The 23,108-nt window shown below is 40.7% G+C and overlaps 1 protein-coding gene across 3 annotated transcripts; it reads right to left on the bottom strand.

Moving 5' to 3' along the window:
* Window positions 1-204: 204 nt before the first annotated feature.
* Window positions 205-22,927, bottom strand: IFT52 (intraflagellar transport 52). Of its 3 annotated transcripts, none has more exons than XM_084853923.1 (14): window positions 22,810-22,927; window positions 21,213-21,337; window positions 19,760-19,847; window positions 16,830-16,959; window positions 15,613-15,688; window positions 15,432-15,503; window positions 14,420-14,546; window positions 11,035-11,121; window positions 8,457-8,525; window positions 7,629-7,783; window positions 5,608-5,695; window positions 4,325-4,433; window positions 2,586-2,731; window positions 205-990 (listed from the first exon to the last, which is right to left on the bottom strand). In XM_084853923.1, the coding sequence occupies exons 2-14, from the start codon at window positions 21,329-21,331 to the stop codon at window positions 943-945; spliced, it is 1,314 nt and encodes a 437-aa protein (XP_084710049.1). In that variant the 5' UTR covers window positions 21,332-21,337; window positions 22,810-22,927; the 3' UTR covers window positions 205-942. The 3 variants fall into 3 exon arrangements, with proteins under 3 accessions (XP_084710049.1, XP_084710048.1, XP_084710047.1); XM_084853922.1 differs by having other exon boundaries at window positions 22,887-22,927; XM_084853921.1 differs by lacking the exon at window positions 22,810-22,927 and having other exon boundaries at window positions 21,213-21,379.
* Window positions 22,928-23,108: the final 181 nt, after the last annotated feature.

The raw sequence follows: 23,108 nt of genomic DNA, 5'->3' as shown, positions 1-23,108 counted from the left end.
GACTATGGATGTGGTTTATAGCTTATTAACTTTCCAAATTGTAATATTGGTGCAGCATGCTTCCACTAAAGTATTGTTAGAGTACAGCAGTTAGGATGTATATCTTTGCGTTTCTAACATTGCCTGTATTTGATACTTTTGTCTATATTACTGATAAGTGCTCTAAAGTGGTGTAGTTCTGCAAGCTCAATAATACACCTAGGTGCTTAGACAACTAAGTAACTTTATTGATCTGAAAAGAGGGGGAATCACAGACTTGCCCTTAGAGTACAGACTCCTAAGCATTCACTCCAAAGACAGTCTCTGCCTTGGAGGACATGACAGGGTTGTATCCAATGTTAGTCCTACTTAGAGTAGATCCACTTAACTGAGTGGGACTTAAGACTAATAGTGGAAACAATCTACAGGGATTGATGGCAGTAGAGTAGCTCCGGCAAAGACTAAACAAGGCAATTTTAGTCATAATATGCAAGATCTTCTATAAAAAGAGGGTGCTCAAATTTCCTTGAGTGAGCAGGCTTATGACAATTCCCACACTTATAGATGTGCTATTTGTAACAAACTGGAAAGTAAAAGCATGACTATCTGCCTCTTTTCTATTTTTATTATATTCAATCACACTCACAAGCGTTACAAAATAACAAACACCCAGCCAGAAGCAAGTACGTCCAAGATGTACAAAATGCTATCTTTATTTTTTTTTTAAACATGGAATGCTTCATACACAAAAATATATCAAAATTATTCCTGCCTTTAAGGCAATCCCTCATTTGGCACTGAAGTTTCAGACTATCTACATATTTACAAGATATCATAGGGCACAGAAAAATGGCAGGAAGTCACCAGTTTATTGAACAAACAAAAAAGAAGCGGTGCTATTATCGCTTCCTCCTCCTTCTCCAAAGAAGAGTCATATTCTCTATGGAGGGAAAATGTAAGTGTTCAGAAGCCACCCTGGAATCCAGCTTCACTTGTATCAATATCATGTTCCTTTAAGAGAAAAAAAGTATTTCTCATAACACACATCACCCTAAAAGCCACTTTCCGTTTCTGCATTTTCAGATTATAAAGCCCCCCTGCTTTTTTAAAATGATTTTTGTATTCTGCATTTCAGCATTTGGTGTTACTATAATTACAGAACCTGAACTTCAATGTGCTTTATGAACAAGAGCTTTTAGTGCTGCTATACCAATAGCTCAACTCACTCCATTCACCACCTAAACATGGTTTTGTCTCTACCATTTGCTTCTCTATTGCATTTTTTTTCCTTTTAAGTTTTCTATTTCTTGTCTCTCTAAAACTCTGGACATTTCCTTCCCTAACCTCAAAGGGTTACTTAAGATTACCAAAAGGAAAAGGGGCTCTTGTTCAATCATAGCATCTGAGTAATTTTCTCTGAGAGAAGGTGCAATAGCATATTCTTTGAAGGATCCAAGGGCAATGCATACTTTGAAGGACTGGAAACAGTCTGTACTATATATGCACAATCATCTTGAGGGATACTGTAGGAGGGTTACCTACATTTTAATGAGGTAATAATAGTCACTCAAAGAAACCCTGAAATGGAGCCCTTAGCAGGGAGAAAACTTGGAATGGCACCAGTTATTTGCATTATATTCCAAGGGATATCACATAAAAGTTGGAATAGATGATAGTCTACAGATGGCTAGTTTCATATGTACAAAGCCACATTAGTTTCACTTGAGAGACTTCAGGAAAAGTGCCTAATTTCTTCTGCAAGTGCACTGATATTCATGAATGGTTGAAGTAACAGAGATAGAAGATGGATAAATGTACCTCCACTTGTTTCTCGCATAACTCTTAGTGATGAGAAGCAGAGGTCCAAACAAGTTAAGGTCTTCAGCTCCTGAACTAACTGTATGACCCGGGATAGATATAATATTCCCAAACTCCTAACCATGGTTAGACTAGGATTAACGCCTACATTTTCTTCCCTGCTTCTATCATGCAAATTCCCCTCCCCCTTTTCAGGGCTAATCATTCTGCAGGAATGTCTGCACCAATGTTCATGCTGGCCAGTCTGCAATCACAGCTAGAAATGGGACTGCAAACTCTGATTTCACCTAACTATAATTAGCATTAACACTGGCGGAGATATAACACTGCTTTAAAGTTCTGTGGTTGGGGAGAGGAGTAAGATATATGAGAATAGGAAGGAGGTGGTACACAGACTCATATCTGCACTGGGCCTACATGCAGGCACAAGAAAGGTATTTAATATTGCTTTGTTTAAGGAGAACTGCAAAACTGCAAAACAAAAGCTTGAAGGAGTTTGTTTTGGTGTTTTTTGTTTTTTTTAAAAAAATAGCAGTTAGAGCAGAGTAGTCAATTCTAAATTTTATTTATTTATTTCATTTCTGTACCGCCCAATAGCCGAAGCTCTCTGGGCAGTTCACAAAGCAAATTAGTTAAGTCTTAAGCCCTATTTAATGATTAAATGCAACGTGGTGCCTCCATGATAGCTCACTGAGATCAGAAAGGAGTCTCCTTTCCTAGAAACCTAGCTTATATATCTTCCCATGAATCATCAGACATGGCTGCAAGGAAAACATCTAATAGTTTACCTGATTTAGCTTCTTGAACTCCACTACTTGAAAAAAAATGTGCTCCAGGATATGTTTGGCATCTTGCTGCTCCTTTGGCAGTTTGTTAGTTACCCCCAGGATATCACCACATTTTCTGACATAGAATTCCAGATCATCTTCAGTACCTAACAAAAAGACAAAAATGACTACATACAGATGCAAATATTGTTTTAAGTTTCTAAGTATCCATAGGTAAAGCATCTAGCATAAAAAATTAAGACTAAAACTGCTTTCTTCTTGCTAAAGATTAATAAGATCAATTTTTTAAAATCAAATGTTATACTGTGACCAAGAATTGGCAAATCTAATTTTAAAAGAAATAAGGAAGCAATCCTATGCATGTTTAGACAGAAAGAATTCCTACAACTCCCAGCATTCCCTAGCCAGCAATGCTGGGAGTTGTAGGGCTTTTTTCCTGCCTAAACATGCATAGGATTGCACCTTAAGACTATTTATTTGTGAAAGTCATGCTGTATGTATAATTAGTCATGCAGAAGTAAAGAAAAAAGATTTTAAAAGATTTATCTATTGAGGAATTAGTAGTAACACTACTGAGATTTAACATTCCTGGCATATGGTCAGGAAATTAAATGAATTAATAGCAGATCCCTTTGCTAGAAATTTTTAAAGGTGCACTGACCTTTCAATGATGTGGCTTCTTGGCACCAGTGGCCAATAGGAGGATATATTTCGGTGAAATGATGGAACTGACAAGTACCACTGCTAATATCTACCAAGATTTTACATTTCTCTTCAATATGTCGTCTAGATATCATGCTCCTGATCATGCTTTCTACTCTCAATTGGAACACTTTCAAAATAAACTGGGTTTTCTTTAGTGTCAGATTCTGCACATCTGATATTCATAAAACAGGTGGGGCCCATCCCACTATCCATGCTGATAGAGCTCCTGTAGTGCAGTGGCTGAGACTGAGCTGTAAACCACAAGTACTCAGTTCAAATATTGCTTCTGCCATCAACCCAGCCAAGGGGATAGCTGCTATTTGGATACAGCCTTAGGGCGTAATCCTATCAGGTTCTCCCTCAGCCTCCAAAGTAGGAGGCTGATGGGCATCCTATGCAGGGCGGGAGGAGCATGAAGGCAGTTGTTGCCTCCCCGCTTCTCCCATCCTGCATTTTCACTAGATGGGTGATTTTGCCTGTGTAACTGGGGCTCTGCAGAGCAGGACAGAAAGAGGCTGGGGCAACTGGAGGATTCTGTGTAAGTCAGCTGCCCCAGTCTCCTCCCCCACCCTCAGAACTGCCCCCTTTCACTCCTCTCCAAGCTTGCATTTGCGAGCTCGTAGAGGCAGCCAGTGCAATTCTCTCTGTGCCGGTTGCGAGGAGAGGGGAGCTCAGACTCCTGGGTCCAAGGTCAGAGCACTGTCAGATCCGGGAATCCGAAGTATTCTATGGCTCCCCAAGACTCTGTCTAGAGGCCATAGGATTGTTCTCTTAGAAGAGGAAAAGTCAACCTACAGTGCTTATCGGTTGACACACCTGGAGAGCAGAGTGGAAAGCTATGGACCGTGATTTTCAGCAACCTTAGTTTGAAATCATAGCTCAGTGTGGGGAACTTTAGCTGCACAACAGTGTAAATTGTTCAAAGTGTTCTAAAAACTGCATTTTTTCTTTCCCTGTTATATCACCTTGAAAGTTCCCAGCTACAAATCAGTCTTAGCTTAGCAAACCCAAGTTGAAATGTTTGCACTGCTCACATTTGTTTGTTATTTGGGCAAGACGAGCCTTCTCAGAAGAGAAAGTTTCATCCAAATCAAACAGGTCCAGGCTGGGAGGAGGCAGCTCTCTGAAGGCCGGTGGAAAAACCTAGTAAGAGAAAGGTGGAACTATCATGCCCAGTCCTGTCCTTACTTGTTCAAAGAAAAAGAACATTGGTACAGGCTCTAAACAATTAGCTATTCTATTTATAACTTATTCATAAACATGCAGAAATTTACTTTTCTAGTTTCAATTTTAGGAAAACTAAGCATAAGATGAGAAGAAAGTAAGGAGCAGACTTTTTGTTGCCTAACACAAGGATTTCAGAGAACAGCAGGCTTAGAGTATATTCAGGGGATAAACCTGAACATAAAGAAATAAGATTAGTTGTGAGGACCTGACATCTTAAAGGCACAATCCTATCGACTGCGCTCTAGGTGATCGGAAGTCCCTGAAAACACAGAGGCATCCAGTCATCCAATGCAGGGCACAAGGAGCAGTGGAGGTGATCTTCATGTCCCTGCCCTCCCACCCTGCAGATTTCACTAGATGGGCTTTTCAGGGTGCTTCCTAGGGTGCTTCGAAGGGGGAGGGAAGAAGGCTATAAGAGGCTTGGGATAACTTGTATCCTGGCCTCTCCAGTCTCTACCCCAAACTGTCCACCAAAACATCCCCTTTTCCCCCTCTCCAAAATTCCCGACCTTGGAGAGGCAGCCAGAGCAGTTCTCTCCGTGCACGGCTGCAAAGGGGAGGAGTCTGGGGTCAGATCTCCGACACCTCATTCCGAGGTCAGAACATTGTCTCCAACCTCGGAGGTGTTTTACAAGCCATCTTATGGTCCCTGTGACCCTCTCCCATGGAGCATAGGATTGCTCTCTAAATAAGTTAGGCTGTCCTTGTCAAATATTTCTAACTTTGAGGAACGATAGCCTTTCCTCATTTTCACTGACTTCCCTTGAAAAACAAGCTTATTGTCACTACAAGGCCCTTTGTCAGTCTGCTTCATCCTACATCTCTGCTCTCATCTTCCACTACCCTTTGCCTAAAACCTTACGTTTTAGCCCCCCTGCCCAGACAGCCTGCTTGATCCTCCTGGGCTACCCTATAAACCTGATGTTGTGTTGCCTACCCTGTCTTTGAAATCACTCAACAACCACGTCTTCACTTTACTCGCATATGCCTGCCATCGTATTTCTTTCTGCCCGTATGTCTGAAATGTAAATACCTCGAAGAAGAACATTGTTTTCCTTGTGTTGTAACAATAAATGACACTATTACTCACTGCTGGCTGGAGTGCAGGGAGTGGAGTTTCAAACTGAGGCTGAATAAGCTGAAGTGGTTCGTATTTCACATTCAGTTGCTCATAAGACCTGCAATGTAAAGGGAGGGGGGAAAGGTTAGACAGTGTTCTTGTTCACACCTATAGGCACTTCACACAACAGTATCTTATTTACCAATATTTATGAATTGCTTACATTAAAAAAAATTCTAAGCACTATACAGACAATACAGTATAAAACCATAATAAAATACTGTATACAACTTAGAAGAGACAATAGCATGACAGCAAGGAAAAAGACAAGATCACTGCTCTAGTAAAGCTGGTTGGAACAAGAAAGCTTCCAGTAGATGCCAAAAACCAGGACTGTCAGTGCCTGTCTAATTTGTACTGTAAGGGAGTTCCAGAGAATGGGTAGTGTGATACTAAAGGCCTTATTCTGAGCTAGCATGGACTGAACCTCTGACATCATAGGCATCACCAGGAGGGTAACTCCTGATAAGTACAGCAACTGAACAGGCAAGTAGCAGTCAGGCGATCTCTTCAGCATCCTGGTCCTGAGTTGTTTAGGCCGTTCTAAACAAATATCAACACCTTAAACCTGATCCAGTAGCATACAAGTAGCCAGTGCAGTTCTTTCAGCATAGGTGTAATATGCTGATGATAAGCTGCGCCCACTTCCAACCTGGTGGCGGCATTCTGCACCAACTGCTGCTTCCGGACCAACCTTAAGGGCAACCGCACAAAAAGCATATTGCAGTAATCCAATATCTTGTTAACAATTACATAAATTTGTCTAGTTGATATCCTATGGAAACAGATACTAAGGCTGCAATCCTAAACACATTTAGTAGGACGCAAACCCCATTGAACGCAGTGGCACTAACTTCTAAGTAAACGTGCTTAGGACCACATTGTCAGTCATCCAGTTTACCCTATGGAAGGTTATTATTTTGATACCTATGACTTTAAGCTTCTTAAAATACTTAAATTCAGACACAGACCTATGAACATTTACAGAACTTACTTGACTAGTGAAGGTTATTGACCAATAGGAAACAACAGAAAGGTTTAACAGATTAAGCCCACAATCAACAACTGGTGGCCCTTGGACCAGATCTGTCAGCCAGCAACTGGCTTATCAGTCACCAAGTAGAACTTAGTCTAAAAAGCCAAGCTGGATATAAGGAGGTAACAAAAGAGAAAGATGGGAAGAATTTGCTGCACTGAGGGAAAGAGGGGCCCAGTTCCCAGAAAAACCAGACACAGGATCTCCCTCTCTCTGTGACTATACCTGGGAGCATAGTCTTCTGTGGAAGGCAATGAAAAGGGAGAAACATGTCTGGGCCATGGCCTAACATTCTTTGTCACCCTTTTTGGACTGCCTCAGAGAAAAACCATTTGAAGTAAACACTGAAAAATGTTACAGAAAGCAGAGGCAGAAGTCAACTACTGTTGCTTCAGTTTGTCTGGTATTTCAACTGTAATTCTCAATTTTCATCATAAGTTTTTACTGCTAACAGCTAAAATGAAATAGAACAATAGCTTCAAGAAAATAAGATATAGGGGAGACTAAAACCAGTCTTGGATGGCTCTTCACACCAAACAGGGAAGTGCTTAAAAAGTTTAACAAGCCATGTTTCATGCATGTAAGTCAATGAGCTTGTGCAACAAGGCTCTCTAGATCTGGGGCCAAAATTAGCACAGTATCTTAACATACAACAATGTGTACAAGTTGCAGGATTGGCTGAAGGTAGGTTCGACACTTTTGCACGTACTATTAACGTTACCAGCAAACCAAGATAGACACTAGCTATGCCAAATCGTAGATAGGATTATAAATGTGCACATGTGAAGATGCAACATTTTCCCACTTTTCTATAGGTAGTGAAATTCAAGCATCTTATGGCAAATGTTCACTGCCTAAAATCTAGTGGATTAATGACAATCATTTGTTATTTTATTAAATTTGTAAAAAGGAAAGATACTGTTTTGAGAACATACAGGAAGTCACAGATACTGACTTGATGATTTTGGGAAGCGCTGTAGTATCCAGTTGGTAAATGGACATGTCAAAAAGTGTTGTGAAGTCCCGTGGGTTCTCATCTCCTTCCTGCAGGCAAACTCGCAGTCGCTCCGACAGGGTGGCTATATCTGGAAGCATTGTATAATCAGATATCTGAAAAACCATGGGAGTCACTGTGAGCAAAGAGACAGCTGGCACTAAAACTGGACACTTCCGAGTGAAATAAACAACTGCATAATAAAATAAATATATTTTAAAGCACTTATCAAACAAACAATACATTGAAATGTAACAATATGGATTTTAATCTAGTTCTTCAATTGTCATCCCATCAGCATGGTTGTAAACACTTACATATATCTCTTGATAGAGGAAATAGATTTTACAAGATTTTTTGAACAGTAAAATATGTTTGGCCAAAATAAACATATATTCACTATGTTTCCAAATACACACATATTGTGATACTGTTTTTAGCATTCATTATAAAATCCATAAGCTGGTGGACCCAGAGGCAACAAATATAGCTTTACTTTCTAGTTCCATTCAATGTTCTTCATAACATTACTACAAATTACAAAGTATTTTAAAATTTCAGGTTATAAGAAAGTTGACAGAATTACAGAAGTGAACAAACTCCATTAGAGCAAGTATCAAAATTACAGCTCAACCGTTTTCTTTAAGCTTACCAAAGCTTCCCCCGTGCTAGAGACAAAAAAGCTTAAGAAATAAATTACAAAAAGCTTTAAGCTTAGCAACAATAATCTTGGCAACTATGTTTTATGACAGATGAGACCAAAGTTAATTACTGAATAGTTTTTCTTACCTCTGGATCTTCTGCATCAATCTGGTTTAAATGGATGTCATTTGTTGTAAGCCACTGGAAAAGTACATCCTAAGAAACCACACAGCCCTGTTATGTTTGTGAAATTGTGTAAATAATTAATATTAATGCTGCATGAGAACACTGAAAGCCCCTTGATCAAACAGTGGGGAAAAAGATATATATGAATAGGCTGGAAGCAGCAAACAATATTTACAGTAAATTATTACTAGAGAGATTATGACCACATTCAAATGTCATTTTTAGCATGACATGAATAAGCTTATGCAAGCTTCCAAGTCATGCACTCCCTCTTCCCACTTGGCTGGGAGAAGGAGTTTGGAACATTTACAGTCAGTTTGCTGTGTCATCTGGACTAACAAACTGTGCTTAACATTGGGCCAGTTCGCATGTCATGATAACCCATCCTGAATATAAACCATGGTGGGTTGGTTGTTCACTTGCTATACCACATTACTCCTGACAGAAGATTGGGTGCTCTGCAGCCTGCCATTGCTTGTTTTACCTTTAGTCCTTCTGCCCGCTCCTGGCATGTATCCCATGGGCCTTCGCAGCACAACTCCTCTCATACTGTCGTCCCCATGGAGGGGAACGTTTCCGGCTTCTGCCCGCCACTGATCACTACCCCTTCTCTGCACAATTTTTCCATTTGTGACCTTTATTTAAAGTTATTTTCAGTGCTTCTGAAGTATATAAATGGGTGTGTGTGTGTGGGGGGGGGGGGGGTTTCCCTGTTGTTCACAAATGCATAATTGCATACATTCACCTGTCCACTATTTACTTTCTTCAGCAGTACAGATCAATATGCCCTCTGTATATGGTGAAATCCCACTTGTCAATTTCATCCTCTCACTGTATCATGCCTTCAACTGACACATGTCAGGTTCTTCCCCCACTTCAACGCTTCCTTAAGACCCCAAACTACAAAAGCAGCGGCTGAATGAGATGGAGCTATTTGGGTGGGCAGGTGTAATTACTGTGGGAGTATGGGTGTACTTACTGTAAAAATGGGTTCATTTTTTAATTTAATTTTTCTGGCACTCACAAGAATAAAATACAAAGCAATTTTCACAGTAAAATGACCCATACTCCTGCAGTATTTATACTCACCTGCTCCAATAGTTCTATCCTGTTCAGCCTCAGCTTTCGGAGCTCAGGGTCAAGCAAAGTACCTAAGTGGAGGAGGAAACTGACATTTGTGTTTACTGGTTCCCCTATCCCCACCCCCACCCCCGATTGTGACCCTTTTTCATTTGCAACCTTTCATTTTTTAAATCTTGGGGTGCTTCTCAAGTGCACAAATGGGGTTGTAATCCCCCCCAGTACATCACAAGTGCACAGATTTGCCTCTCTATGTACAGCCTGCAGTAATACAGTCACCTTGACAATTTCCTTGTAAATTACGTACTCCAATTCAGTGCTTCCTTTTGACAGGAAAGGACCAGGATTTTTTTTAAAAAAGTTATGAACCCATTGGCACAATGGAGAAGTACCTCCCCACAAATAAGAAAATTTACAAACAAATCTGCCTACTTCCGAAGCACCAAAAAATAATTTTCAAAAAAGGTTGCGAACACGTTACAGACATTCCCAAGTGACATTGTCGGTATCAGTGGAAGGGTGGACATCACTACTGAGGTAGGAGAGATGCGGCACTAGTGAGATCACAAGGAGTGACCAGGCTTTTTGCACTCTAACAAGCCATGCTGCCAGGTTCGCACATTACAATAAGCCACCTTGAGAACAAGACACCCTCAACAACCCAACAACAAGCCATGGGTTCTCAGGGTGGCTTGTGGTAGGTTAATAAACTGCACTAAATCACCCGCACAAGGTTCAGACATCATGATAAGCCATGCTGACACAAACAAGGCTCACAACCCACCATGGCTTAACATGATATGCAAACCAGGTCATTGCCTATGGTTTGTTTGAAACAAGCCAAGTTGAAACTATAGTTTATTACGATGGCTGAATTCTGAAAGCGTATTGATTATATTGAATGCAGGCACAGGAGTTTCAATATAAAATATATATAACCTGGTATACAGATCTATATTGCATTAGAAGATTTTTCCATATTGTCTGAATACTGTACTGATTTGTTGTCTTCAGATTAACTATTGTGTTTGTTACTGATCTTTTATTGTTTTAAACTACTTTTTGTGGAAAGGTGTGGTATAAATGTTTTAAGTATATAAAATATTGGTTGTAAAATCTGAGGTCAAAAGGCTGTGTTTTTCAGACAATATCACCTCTTTGTTCTTGCACAGATAAACAATTCTTCGCCACTGCCTGCATTATTTTTGAACCTAACACTGAGCTTGCTGCTGAACAAGTTAATATTTATACCTAGAGTTATCTAAGGACCAATCTACGGGTTACATGCATTCTGCATACCTTCTCCCATATGGCCTGAAGGAAGGAATAAAACAGCAAAAACTTGTTGCTTGCATTAAGAGTAAACTTACTCTGTTGAGCTTCAAGGAAACTGATCAACTGATCATTTGAGAACATACAGTATTTAAAAAATTAACAATGAAATATAACAAAGGCTCACCATGATCTTGCTGTTTTCTTCTTTTTCCATATATTGGTCGCTGAACATATGACAAGATCCTAGTACAGCTAACTTGCCACCTTGATTCTATCAAAGAAGAAACAGATAGAGCATATTTTATGGATCATAAATATCTGTGGGAAGATCTAAAATATATTATCAGGCATTAATTAATATGATTTCATGCATTCTTTTATCTTTTTGTATTACACTACCTTGAAACTCTGCATTACATTAGTGACACCACAGAGATACCTGTTGGTCTAGCTAGAGATCTGAACGCTTGCACTCAGTGTCTCCTCCCCAAAATATTATTTTTTGTCTAACAAGAGTGGTTATTCAAAGTTTACACTACTACTTTTCTGTTCACTTTTTCTTGTGCCAGTAAAGGATTCAAGCAGCATGGATAGTGGATTCAGAGGGCAACCCAGCATCATAATAAACAGAAGAAGGCACTTAAGGCACAATCCTATGCATGTTTAGACAGAAAAATGTCCTACAATTCCCAGCATCCCTCCAGCCCATGCTGGGAATTGTAGGACTTTTTTCTGTCTAAACATGCAAAGGGTTGTGTCCTTAGGCTGCAGACCTATACCCACTTACCTGGGAGTAAGCCCCATTGAACTCAATGGGACTTACTTCTGAGGAGACATGTACAGAAGCGTACTGTTAGCTGGTCATAAAGACAGCTGTCAGCACATGTAAGCTAGTGTATTTAGCAGACTAAATTAAAATACAGTGTTCTACTGTTCTCTTAACTAACTGAATAATCACAGAAAAGAGAAGAGTGGAACAGCAGACGAGTTAAGTTTGAAATTTAGAATTTTTACAAACTTTGAAATTTACAATACAAGTTTCTGGTGCAAAAATCCCTAAACATCTTCAAACAGGTTCCCAGTCTAGATGGCCTAATTAAAGACGATCTTTCTGACCTTCAATAGAATGTCTGTAATACTAAGACTGATGGGTGGCTCCCAGGAAAGGCAACAGTCTGTCTATATACTACAGTAAGTTATTTTGGTTCCTCAGTTCTTATTTTTCCGATTTACTTAATAGGAGTACCGGTGGTCAATTGCCATTCTTTCTGCTGCCTCCTCATTTGCCTCAAACAGATTATAGATTTTCCTTTTAATCTTTTTCTCTCTCCTGACAGACACTCTACCATTTTCTTCACTTTCTCTTACAACATTTTATCTAGAATTTCCTCCAGCTAGATGAGAGGAAAAAGAGATGTCTAGTTGAAGATTGATTCTCCCCACTGTTACTCATTAATTCAATTTATCCAAACAAGGTAGGTAGGAAAAATAAGAGTTGAGGAGTATGATGGAAATAACAGCTAAGTTCCAATGAGCAGTGGGTAGAGCATCTAACTCTGCTCTGGGGTTTCTGAAACCGCAGCCCCTTTCTGAAGCCCCCTGATGTCCCCTGGAAACTGTTCCACAAAGATGAGGGAACCCTCTGGAGAAGCTTCCAGAACAGCACAAGGACCTGCAGTCAGAAAGGAAAATCTGGAGAGTCTACTGCATACACAGAAAGCCTTCAATACATGCACAAGTCACTTGATTCTCTGAAAGTGTTTTCTTATGCTACTGTAGGAAATATGAGACACTAGAATTAATTTTGTCCAACAAAAGGCAGTGTCCAGAACACCATGCATCCATTTGGGTGCAGCAGCTGAGGTTAATCTGTATGTATAGTTGTCAAGATCTTGTTTTAAATCCTTTGCAATGGGCTAGTACAAATCTACATTAAATCTAACCAACATCACCTTTACTGTACAATAATCAGAGATAGTAAAACTAGGGTGGAGTGAGTTAAATGACCTTTATTTAAATCATGATTTATATCAGCAAGAAAAAATTGTTGATTTAAATCAAGCTTCCCACTGATTTTTTTTTCATATATTTCCTGAACAATGGTGCAGATTTGATCACTAAGTGATGTTAATTCACAACTAAAGGTGCAATCCTATGGGGACAGGCGGCTGCCTCCGAACTCAGAGGCAACCGCCTATCCAATGCACAGCAGGAGAAGCGTGGAGGGGATCCGCCTTCCCCGCCCCGCAACGCCCTGTTTGAGCCACTCCGTGCTCCTCTTCTGAGCCCAGAGCGTGGGGCCATTCTGAGCTACCTGCAAGGTAGCGCGGGGGGGTGGGGAGAAGGTTGGTTCTCTGGGAACTGACCTCGGGGCGCAGGCTCTGAGGTCAGTTCCTGGAAACCGACATATCCTATGGCCATGTAGCCGCTGACTAGCAGCCATAGGATTACTCCCTAAATGGAGTATTATTTACACTTTCTTTCTTACAAGCAGGGTTTGCGTGTCTTGATCTCACTGTATATATTCTGCATGTTTTCCTTTTTACCTATAGAGGGAATGTCTTTAAAATATTCCCATATGTGGTCTTTCTCATGACCAGCACCCATGACAGTTTGAAGCTAACAGCACAATCCTATACATGTCTCCATATAAATGTTCCATTGAGTTCAATGGGGCTTACTCCCAGATAGTTGGGTATAATGTTGCAGCCTTAGTATGAGAATGCAGGCATACACACTGGGCAACTTTGCATTCTCCATTTCTTTCCAGTGTTGCTCCACTGTGCTTCACTGTCTTGACCCAGCTTTTCCCACACAAAAACAAAGTAGCAAACAAAAACAAAACGCCCATGACTGATAGGTCAAAGCAAGGCTTAATATCTACTGGGCTGAAAAAATCCAATTAATTTTTAAAAATCCAATGTTTGGGATTTTTTAAAGCATCAATTTTGATCTACTTTGCCTTTTTATCTTTCTGTCTTAACACCTCTTCCTTCCATGGCCCATCTCCACCACCGCATAAATAATAGAACAACAATCCTATTTAGCCTGTGTCTTTGCAGATGTACCTTTCTTCAGAGAAACTGAAAGCTCAGAATTTTCAAGAAGCAAGAGGTGTAGTTAGCCTGGACAGAGCCATTTTCATGAGATGAAAAACTGAAATGAATGTCCACGTTTCATTAGTAGGCAACTTCATTTTTATGAGATTGTAAGTAAAGGTTTTAGCATGTTTACTGTGAGATCTAATTGTACCTATGTTATTTGTTAAAATTAGAGGGAAAAATAGTACTTTACTGATCCTTTAAAAAAATAATTTAAATTAAAAACATCAATTTAAAGACAACTAGATTTTTTAATTTTAAAAAAGTAATAACTGAATTTTATCCACATGGGTAAAACACACTAAAACGTATGTTAAAATGTAATTCACTGTAGAGCATTTTGTTTTAAAGTGTGGAGCTTTTACTTTAGCAAAAAGTAGTTAATCTGGATGCTTTCCTACCAAAGATGCACAGAAGTTATGTAATGCAATGTTTATAAAGTATTTGATAGTTCATGCAATAATGTACCTTATAATGATAAAAAGCCAAGATAGGTCTATTAAGAGGAAAACAGACAGATCCCGTGGACAGAACAGCCACTGCTGGTTTCATCACATTTAGTGTAGCACCAAATGGATAAACAAAAGTAAGAGCCCTATGAAAAGACAGAGAACATCAGAAGCATTTTCTGTATTTCACTGAATTACACATACTTTCAAATACAGTCTTACCATAACAATAGTATACCTGCTCTTCTCCCAGTCCATACCTTTTCAGGCAATTCTGCTCCCCCGGTATGCTGTGTGCACGCGTGCATGTGTTTAATGTAAAGGATCAAGTCTTTGTAGTATTCTAGAAATAATAACAATGGCTTGGTTCCAAAGAACCATGAGTGGAAGGAGAACAATGTATTAGTACTGTTCCATGAACTCTCCTTACAGTGCAGTGCCTCAATGTAGTGGGAGTTTCAGTTTGAGAAACATGGTGAATAAGGAAGATACAGGCTGAAGCATATAAACTCTGGGACATAAAAAGGTATTGAGAGAGAACTTGTCTTCGGCAAGGTCTTCCATTTTCATAAGCTCTCATCTGGATTTGGGGGTTGCTTTTGTTTCACAGAGCTTTTCTACTAGGTTGGGAACAGCCATTCTTTAAGTAGAAGAGGCTGTCCACTAGCAGAAAGAAATCTTTGGATCAAAGCTAGTAATCCATAGGATCATACTTTAGGATGTATTCAAATCCTGTTTCTCTTCCTTTCTGTGGTAATATGTCTAAAGCATACACCAAAAATGTCTCTAAATAAATATTGCACTAATCAAAAATTCCATAACATTATGCAAAATAATTCAATTTTCTGGATTTTGTATTATGATTAACCCTTTAAACAGCATTTTAAGAAGAGAAATACAGAATTTTAGACATTCTGTAGAATGTTCTAGAAATGTTAACAACACTTCCTCCCAACAAAAAGTTTTCTTGGGAAGAAAGTCAGAATAAAGAATAAAGGAATCTGTAACATGGTTGGTAAGAAGATACTTACTGTGAATCATTTCCACTGTTGTCTTCATCTATTATCCCAGACACTGTTTTTCCTGCAGCTCTGCTGATTTCCCTTATTAGTGAAAACACAAAAACAACTAAGATTTGTATTCTCAAACTATAAGAAAGCTATTTAAGATAAAATTTGCCTGCACCCATCCACCCTCTGCCACTAGACTTACCGATTTAAAACTCCATTGGAGACCAAGGCTTCTTTAGGATGGAAGTATTTATAATACACATTTCTCACCACAGAATCTTGGAGAAATAAAAGACTATTAATGTGTGTTTTTCTCCAATATAGCATAATGTTGGAAATTATATGTTATGGAGTATAGTTCATGATTCTGATTAGGTTTATCAGGGGAAGTTATTTTCCCTGAGAAAGACCCATAAGAAGACCTGTGTCTACAACCATAGCAAAGGGACAAACAGAATTGTCACAATGAAATATATAGATGCAAAGGCTTTCCTTCATTCCTCTCCCAGTTCCTTCATGCTCAGTTCACTCTAGCTGTACCAATTGTGCTGCAACTTGGCAGGCTATCACTTTGAACCAAGGTCCTTCTGTACCTCACGTTAATGCATCTTGCACAAGCTCTTGTGTACTGCTCTGTTCTAGCTTGTACTCAGAGTAGCCCATGCACTAAGGACTCAGGGAGGAGTGGGCTGCTGGATATTCTAACATGCAGTATATGTTAGTTTAAAGCAGATGTGGGCAACATATGGCCAGTGCAGTCCCCCCTACCCCAATTTGTTGTGTTTTTTGTAAACAAAATGGCAACCATAGCTGCTACACAACACCAACAGGGTCAAAATGAGCTTGCAAACAAGCTGCTTTGTAGCAGCTCCGGATGCCATTAAAAAAAAAAAAAATTACTCCCCCTCCCCCATTTTTGATGCCCATGGGGGTGGTAGTCCATGGGTGAGGGGGAACAGAAAATGGCCCCCGGAACTACCAAAGTTGTCAACCCCTGGTTTAAAGTAGAAGGCCTGGAAAGTTACCATACAACTGACCTAACAGTAGCGCGCAGAAGCAATATGGAGTGGATGTTTAGTTGAAACCCGAAAGAGAGTCACTCTACACCTTGCTCTATGCTCAGAGTTAAGGATTGCAGCCACAGCAAATATCACATACCACAGGTATAATTTATTGTAGGATTCACTTTGCCTATTATCAAATTCTGCAGGCATGGAAAAGGGGAGAAGATGGCAAAGCTACAATCAAACTCTGTCTCTAATCTTCTTTGGCCCTAACATTATCAATCCTGGATACTGAACAACAAAACATGCTCAGATTGATATAAAGTAGCCAATGATTTGTCATTTCGAATTACAGAATCTGTAACTTTTTCAAGACTGACAAAAGAAGAAAGTCCGTTATTAGTTCAATTATTACCATTATTGACCATGATTCCATACTCTTCTAATAAGAAGTTGATGTTGGTATCATATCGAGATTCACCACCTTCTCCCAGCATCACCAAGATATCCCCACCACTTTCTAGATACTTCTTCAGAACTTCAAACTGAGAAGAAAAACACACAAAAAACTAGTCCTCTGCACCTAAGGATTGCATTGCAAAAGATTTTGCTGTTCTTAGCCAATTTAATAGTTGAAAATTAAGGTGGTCACATTGTATGATTTGTGCATACTTGTAAAATGCCAACACCTCTTTGTTTAAGAAAGCCCTTATTATTTTTATTACAAGACAAAGGGCAGATTCATCCTAAAAATGGTTATAGATTAAGGAGCGTAATCAGGAACTTACAAGCTAACACATGATCTACTGTTCAGTGTACATCAGAGGTGTGTTGACTTCAGTCTTACACATTCTATTTTTCTCTTTTTCTTAATCCCTGTAAATCCAGGGTGTTTTAAATTTATAAAGTATTAGTACATACTCAGGGTTTCTTAAATAGTATTAACTATGCCTTAACTGTTAAGTGATTCTGAGGAAGCACTCCTGCTTAACTATTTCATTTCATCCCAGAATGCAGGACAAGGAATGGGCTCAAGTTACAGGAAGCCAGATTCCGGCTGAACATCAGGAAAAGCATCCTGTTAGAGCAATACGACAATGGAACCAATTACCTAGGGAGGTGGTGGGCTCTCCCACACTGGAGGCATTCAAGACGAGGCTGGACAGCCATCTGTCGGGGATGCTCTGACTTGGATTCCTGCACTGAGCAGGGGGTTGGACTCGATGGCCTTGTAGGCCCCTTCCAACTCTACTATTCTATTCTATAACTACATAAGGGGGTTGTTTGCATGTAACCATAGCAAATCGATGGTTAACTAACCCAAGTTATGCTGTGGTGGGTGCTGGGCGTCTTCCACAGCCTTTTTGAATATTCAACCCCTGATCAAGGGGTTGCTACGTGATGTCCGAACCCAAACACTATAGGTTAATAGTGGGTTGAACAATCCACAGTTAACCTAACTACTAATTGTAGGTTAACTGTGGGTTGTTTAACTCATAAGTAATCTAGAGCATTCAGGTTGAGATATCATGTAGCAACCCCTAACTGGGGACTGAATATTCAAAATGGCCATGAAATGTGCCTGGCACGCACCACAGCAAACCCATGATTTGCTGCTGTTATGTGCAAACTGGGTCAAGAAGTGCCTTTGGGCACAATCCTATGCATGTTTAGACAGAAAAAAGTCCTACAACTCCCAGCATCCCCCAAAGAGCATGGCTGGCTGGGGAATGCTGAGAGTTGGATATTTTTCTGTCTAAACATGCATAGGACTGTACTCTTACTGGATTAGATGAATGACCATTCAGGCATCAAGTGGTCAATCAGTAATTAGGTGGCAGTCCACATGAAGACTATAATCCACTTTCTGCCCAGCTCTGATATACAGGGTAGAGCACTGAGGTTCTGAAGCATTTGTAAGGTAACAATCTACCTCTAATACTACAAAACAGGATGACCAGTGCTCTCTACTCTCTGTTCCTATGAATCTAAAAGTCTCCTACGATGGCATACGAGAGAACTGCTGAATCTCAAGAGCAGTTACTTCTGTAAAGAAGTTCTCAGGATCAAACCACTAAACCACAGCTTTCCAAACTTTTCATGTTGGTGACACACTTTTTAGACATGCATCATTTCGTGACACGGTAATTCAGTTTTACTAGCAAACCGGAGGTTAAATTAACCCGTTATACGAGATGCAGACACATACATAAATTGTAATAACGAAATGTATGGGGATAGAACATATCTCATGAAAACCTTTCATTTATATTTTTAAAAATATATGATTTGTAAGATAACAACATACATTGTTGTCATTTATGAGTAACAGTATGTAAATATGTACAAGAAAATGTGAAAAATAAACAAAATTAACTAAAGTATTTACAATACATATTAGGACACATAGGCCCAGGTAGGAGCTCAGCTGCAAAAACACATGAAGTAGAGAAGCAAAAGTCCAACAAAAATGGTGTAAATATATATGTAAATATATACATATTGCTGTAAATATTTACAATGCCTATGTCCAGAGTCCAGTTCCAGCACTCTCCAGTGGTACACTGCCGGTGGGTGGTTAATCCACAATTACAGCAGAGTAAAAATAAAAATAAATGGAAGAAATCAAATTATAAGTGCCACGTGGTGGGTGGCTTGCTGTTTGCCACATTGGGTTTGGGAGGGTGGCCTCCCTTCAGCCAGCAGCAGGTGGGTTGACTGGGTGACAGCCTGCAGCTGTGCTCGCCCAGGTGATTGGGAGCACGCTGATTCTGAGGCTTCTGGCCTCCACTGAGCTCCGTTCCGACTGGCCAAGATGGCGGACGGCCCACTTGGTGCAGTCCCAGTCCCAGGCGGTGTTTCCACCTGTGCGCTACTCTGGCCTGGCTGCGCAGGAGCGTGGTGCAGAAGTCCGTGAAGGGCGCGCTCGAAATCTTGCGGGGCTGGTGGCCACTGCCATTCTTCGCACCACGTCGGCCAAGCTCTGCTCCCAGGGTGGCACCTCCCCTCCCCTCGCGCCTCTTCCTCCCCTCTCTTCGCCCCGCTGCTCCAGCACCACCAATCACGTGTGCCCTACGTCAAGACGCCACATGATCCTAAAGCAGCTAAGGCACATTAGCTGCTTTAGGAAGTTCCGGGGGAGGAGCCAAGGGAAGCAAACGTGAGTAAGGGAGCTCCGCGGTGCTCTTCCGCACAATTTTCTGCATTTCGTGCGATACACCTACACACTGCCGCCGACACACTAATGTGTCGTGGCACACAGTTTGGAAAGCTCTGCACTAGACTATACAGGGAAGATAAGTTGACCTTTAAGCAATTACTCATGTGTTTCTGAGTACTACATACTTCAGCAGCTGTGAACTTTTCTCTGGGTCCTGCTGTAATCCACAGTTTTACTCCCGCCAGCTTCTCTGAGGTGATTTCATCTTTTAAGCTATGGACAAATTAACAAAAATATAGGTTACCCTGCAATCACAAAGGCAAGTAACCAAAGGCAGTATGTTTTACCTGAAAGGTGCTCAAACTTGAAACTTTATTTCACACATAACGATGAGCCAGGAACCCTGTCTTATTAAACCACAACTTGTTCAAGCTCTATGTTTGTGCATGCAGCCTGTTTGCTCCCGCTTTGCTCTTCCTGCTCGCATGAGTAAATAAACAAAACAGGTTACATTAGAACCTAGGATTATGTTTTATTGTGCCCAAACAAGCAAGGATTCATAAAAACCAACAACAAATCCTGGTTTACAGCTGGCTTATGGTACTGGCTTGTTTGGGTATAATAAACCATAATCCCGGGTTCAGATATAATGCTAAGATACCCATGCCAGTTTTATTTACCTGTTCACATGTGAAGGAGGAGCACAGCGGGAACAGTCTATGTCTGCACTGTGGTTTAGTAAACCAGGATTCCTCAAGGCAGATGTCGCACTACAATCATTTTGCATTTTTGTCCTCACTTTGAGAGCAGGCAAAGGGCAGCCTTCCCCAACCCGGTGCCGTCCAAATGTTTTGAAATACAACTCACAGCATTCCTGACCATTGGGCATGCTGGCTGGGGCTGATAAGAGTTGGTCCAAAACATCTGTAGGGCACCAGGTTGGGAAAGGCTCTTGTAGGTATTAAGCTGGGGTCCAAACTTAAAACACAGAATTGTGTCCTAAACGTGCACATCAACTTCCAATCTAACATCACAAGCTTCAACAGCAAATATTTCAATTACAATATATTTTGCATTTCTTCTCCACTTTGAACATGTGCATCGGAGTGAAGCTGATATTCAAATGTGAAGTGTGTACAAAAAATTTATTCCAATATCAAAAGTTTCAAGTGAGTTACATTACAAACCATCAAGAACTATGTCAACTGGACAGACATGTTCATCTGAACACTTCACTTGTACAATTATCCCCATATTCAGATGAAGGACTGAGGCTGATAGAACAATGCCTAGGCCCATCCAGTGAGGCTGAGGTGAGCCTTCAGTGCAGTATTAGACAGCCCACATTCTGCCATGACACTAAGCCAGTATAAGAAGCCTATTTAAAATCTGCAACTAGTATAATAATATGCAAATTTTGTACATAATATTGGTGAGCAGAAATATAACTATTGAGAGGAAGACCTTGCCCTGGATACTCAAGCATTTTTATTCCTTCCTTAAACTTCCTTAAACATTGGCCTCAAAAGATGACTCATTCATGTCCATGTCTCACTTTCCCATCTCACATAACAGTGATAAAATCCTGATAGATGACAGATATCTGAACAGGCATTAAACACTGTGAACTCCACTTACCTCTGTATTTTCCAATTACTACGAAGTTTTTTCTGTAGAGTCCTATAGCCATTGCTCATATTAAAAATCTCCTTTTTGGAAGCATTGAAGATGATTATATTCCGAAGCTCTCCCTCCATAGTCACCTCAAAGACAGAAGAGCACAAACACATAAACAAAGTGAAAATAAACAAGTGCTATGGTGTTCATAAATTTCTAAGAATATTTTATTGATCAATCTAGCAAATAGATTGTAACAATAAAATTGAGAGGTTAGGTCCAAGGTCTCTCAATCTTGTTTAGTTTTACTGTAATTTTGAAACAAATTTTTTTGGAGGGGAATTAGTACTACATGTAGCAATGATAATAAATCAAAGATATATTCCACAACATGACCACAGATGCCTTCTTGTTCTCTCACTTATGCATTTAGAAGGCAGTTTCAGGATTTGTTTCCAGTGCATGATCTAGAAGTCCCACTGTAATTAATGGCATTTAACTTCTGTCACTTTGTGAGCTTTATTACTAGCTCAAAGAACAATGCAAAGCTTAGAACATGAGCCCCTGCATGTTTACTCAAAAAATGTGCAGATTTCAGTTTGAGATGGAATTATCTGGGGCATGTTGGGAATTAGGACAACTAAGATCCTAATATTAGGGGTTCCACTCAAGACACACCTCTACAGCAACAGGATTTTTCCTAATGGGGGCAGGCAGAGAGAAGAAAACTCTACTTCTATACAGGAAACCGAAAGGTCATAGCACCAATTGATTGGAAAGGAGCACCCTCATTTAAAGAACCCATCCCTTATTGCACAACTTAAGGGAAACCCTTTATTTCAAATATTCCAGCTTTAGATAACAAGCACTGATTAGTTAAAAACAAAACTCTATAAAGTTATTACGAGAAGCATAAGGAAGAAATTCAACAGAAATGCACTGCTTCACCTGCTGAATTTCTGCCTTTAATTGCAACTGTTAAAACCACAAGAGCTTTACCAGGACACCATTAGCAGTTCTACTAGGGCATGAGCTACCACATTCGCCAGGGGCTTCCTTGCTTGCAGCAACCGCTGGGAACTCCTTTCAGCAGAAAGCACGATGGGGGGGGGGGGGTGTACGGGACATTTTAAAGGCACCAGCCCAGATCAGTGTGAATGGATGGACTCCTTTTAAGAATGTTTTTCGTTGTAACTTCGGTGCTGAGAGAAGTGTCCAAATGGCTGCAAAGGAGACGTCCCAGGGATGGGCAACTTGTGCCCCTCCAGATGTGTTGGCCTATACTTCCCATCAGCCCTAGCCAGCATAGCCATCGTTGAGGGATGATGTAGGCCAAAACAACTAGGGAGGGCCGTAAGTTGCCCACCCCTCATTAATGGCTCCCCAAACGTCGGGGAGTGGGCATCAACGGCGCCTCCCTCATTGCAACTGCACAGCGTTCCTCTCTGTGCCACCCGTACGGCTACTGTATGGTCTGACCTCGCCCACTAGGGGCAAGGGCATGTGAGGGGTCCCACTGAGGGCAGTCAAACTTGGAGCCGCCCCTGCTCTACTGCGACGTAAATCGACAGAGCTATACGGAGACGGAAAGCGAGGGGGAGTCGAGTCCGTATCGTACCTGCTAACTCGGTCTTCCCCTCCATAAATGTCTCGACGGGAGGGAGGAGGACCAGCTCACACGGGAAGTTAATTTACCTGAGGAGTCGCCACCATCTTTTCGCGATCCTTCCAACTGCAGAAAAGCGGCAGCGACGCGCGGTAACTAAGGGCCGCTCCCACCCTAGCAACGCGACTCCCCGCTTGCTGCGCATGCGCCTAACGCGACTGAGCTGGCGAAAACTAGAGGCGGGGGAGGAGCGAGAGTCTGCATTACGTCTGAAATAGTGGCGATTCAGAGCCGTCCGTCGCCTCTTTCAA

The sequence above is a fragment of the Heloderma suspectum genome, chromosome 4, assembly GCF_057233095.1.
Source record: "Heloderma suspectum isolate Gila_16-S chromosome 4, 16-S_ref, whole genome shotgun sequence".
NCBI classification, from domain to species: domain Eukaryota; kingdom Metazoa; phylum Chordata; class Lepidosauria; order Squamata; family Helodermatidae; genus Heloderma; species Heloderma suspectum.
The sequence above is the reverse complement of the archived record's forward strand: the minus strand, read 5'-3'. Positions and strand labels throughout refer to the sequence as shown.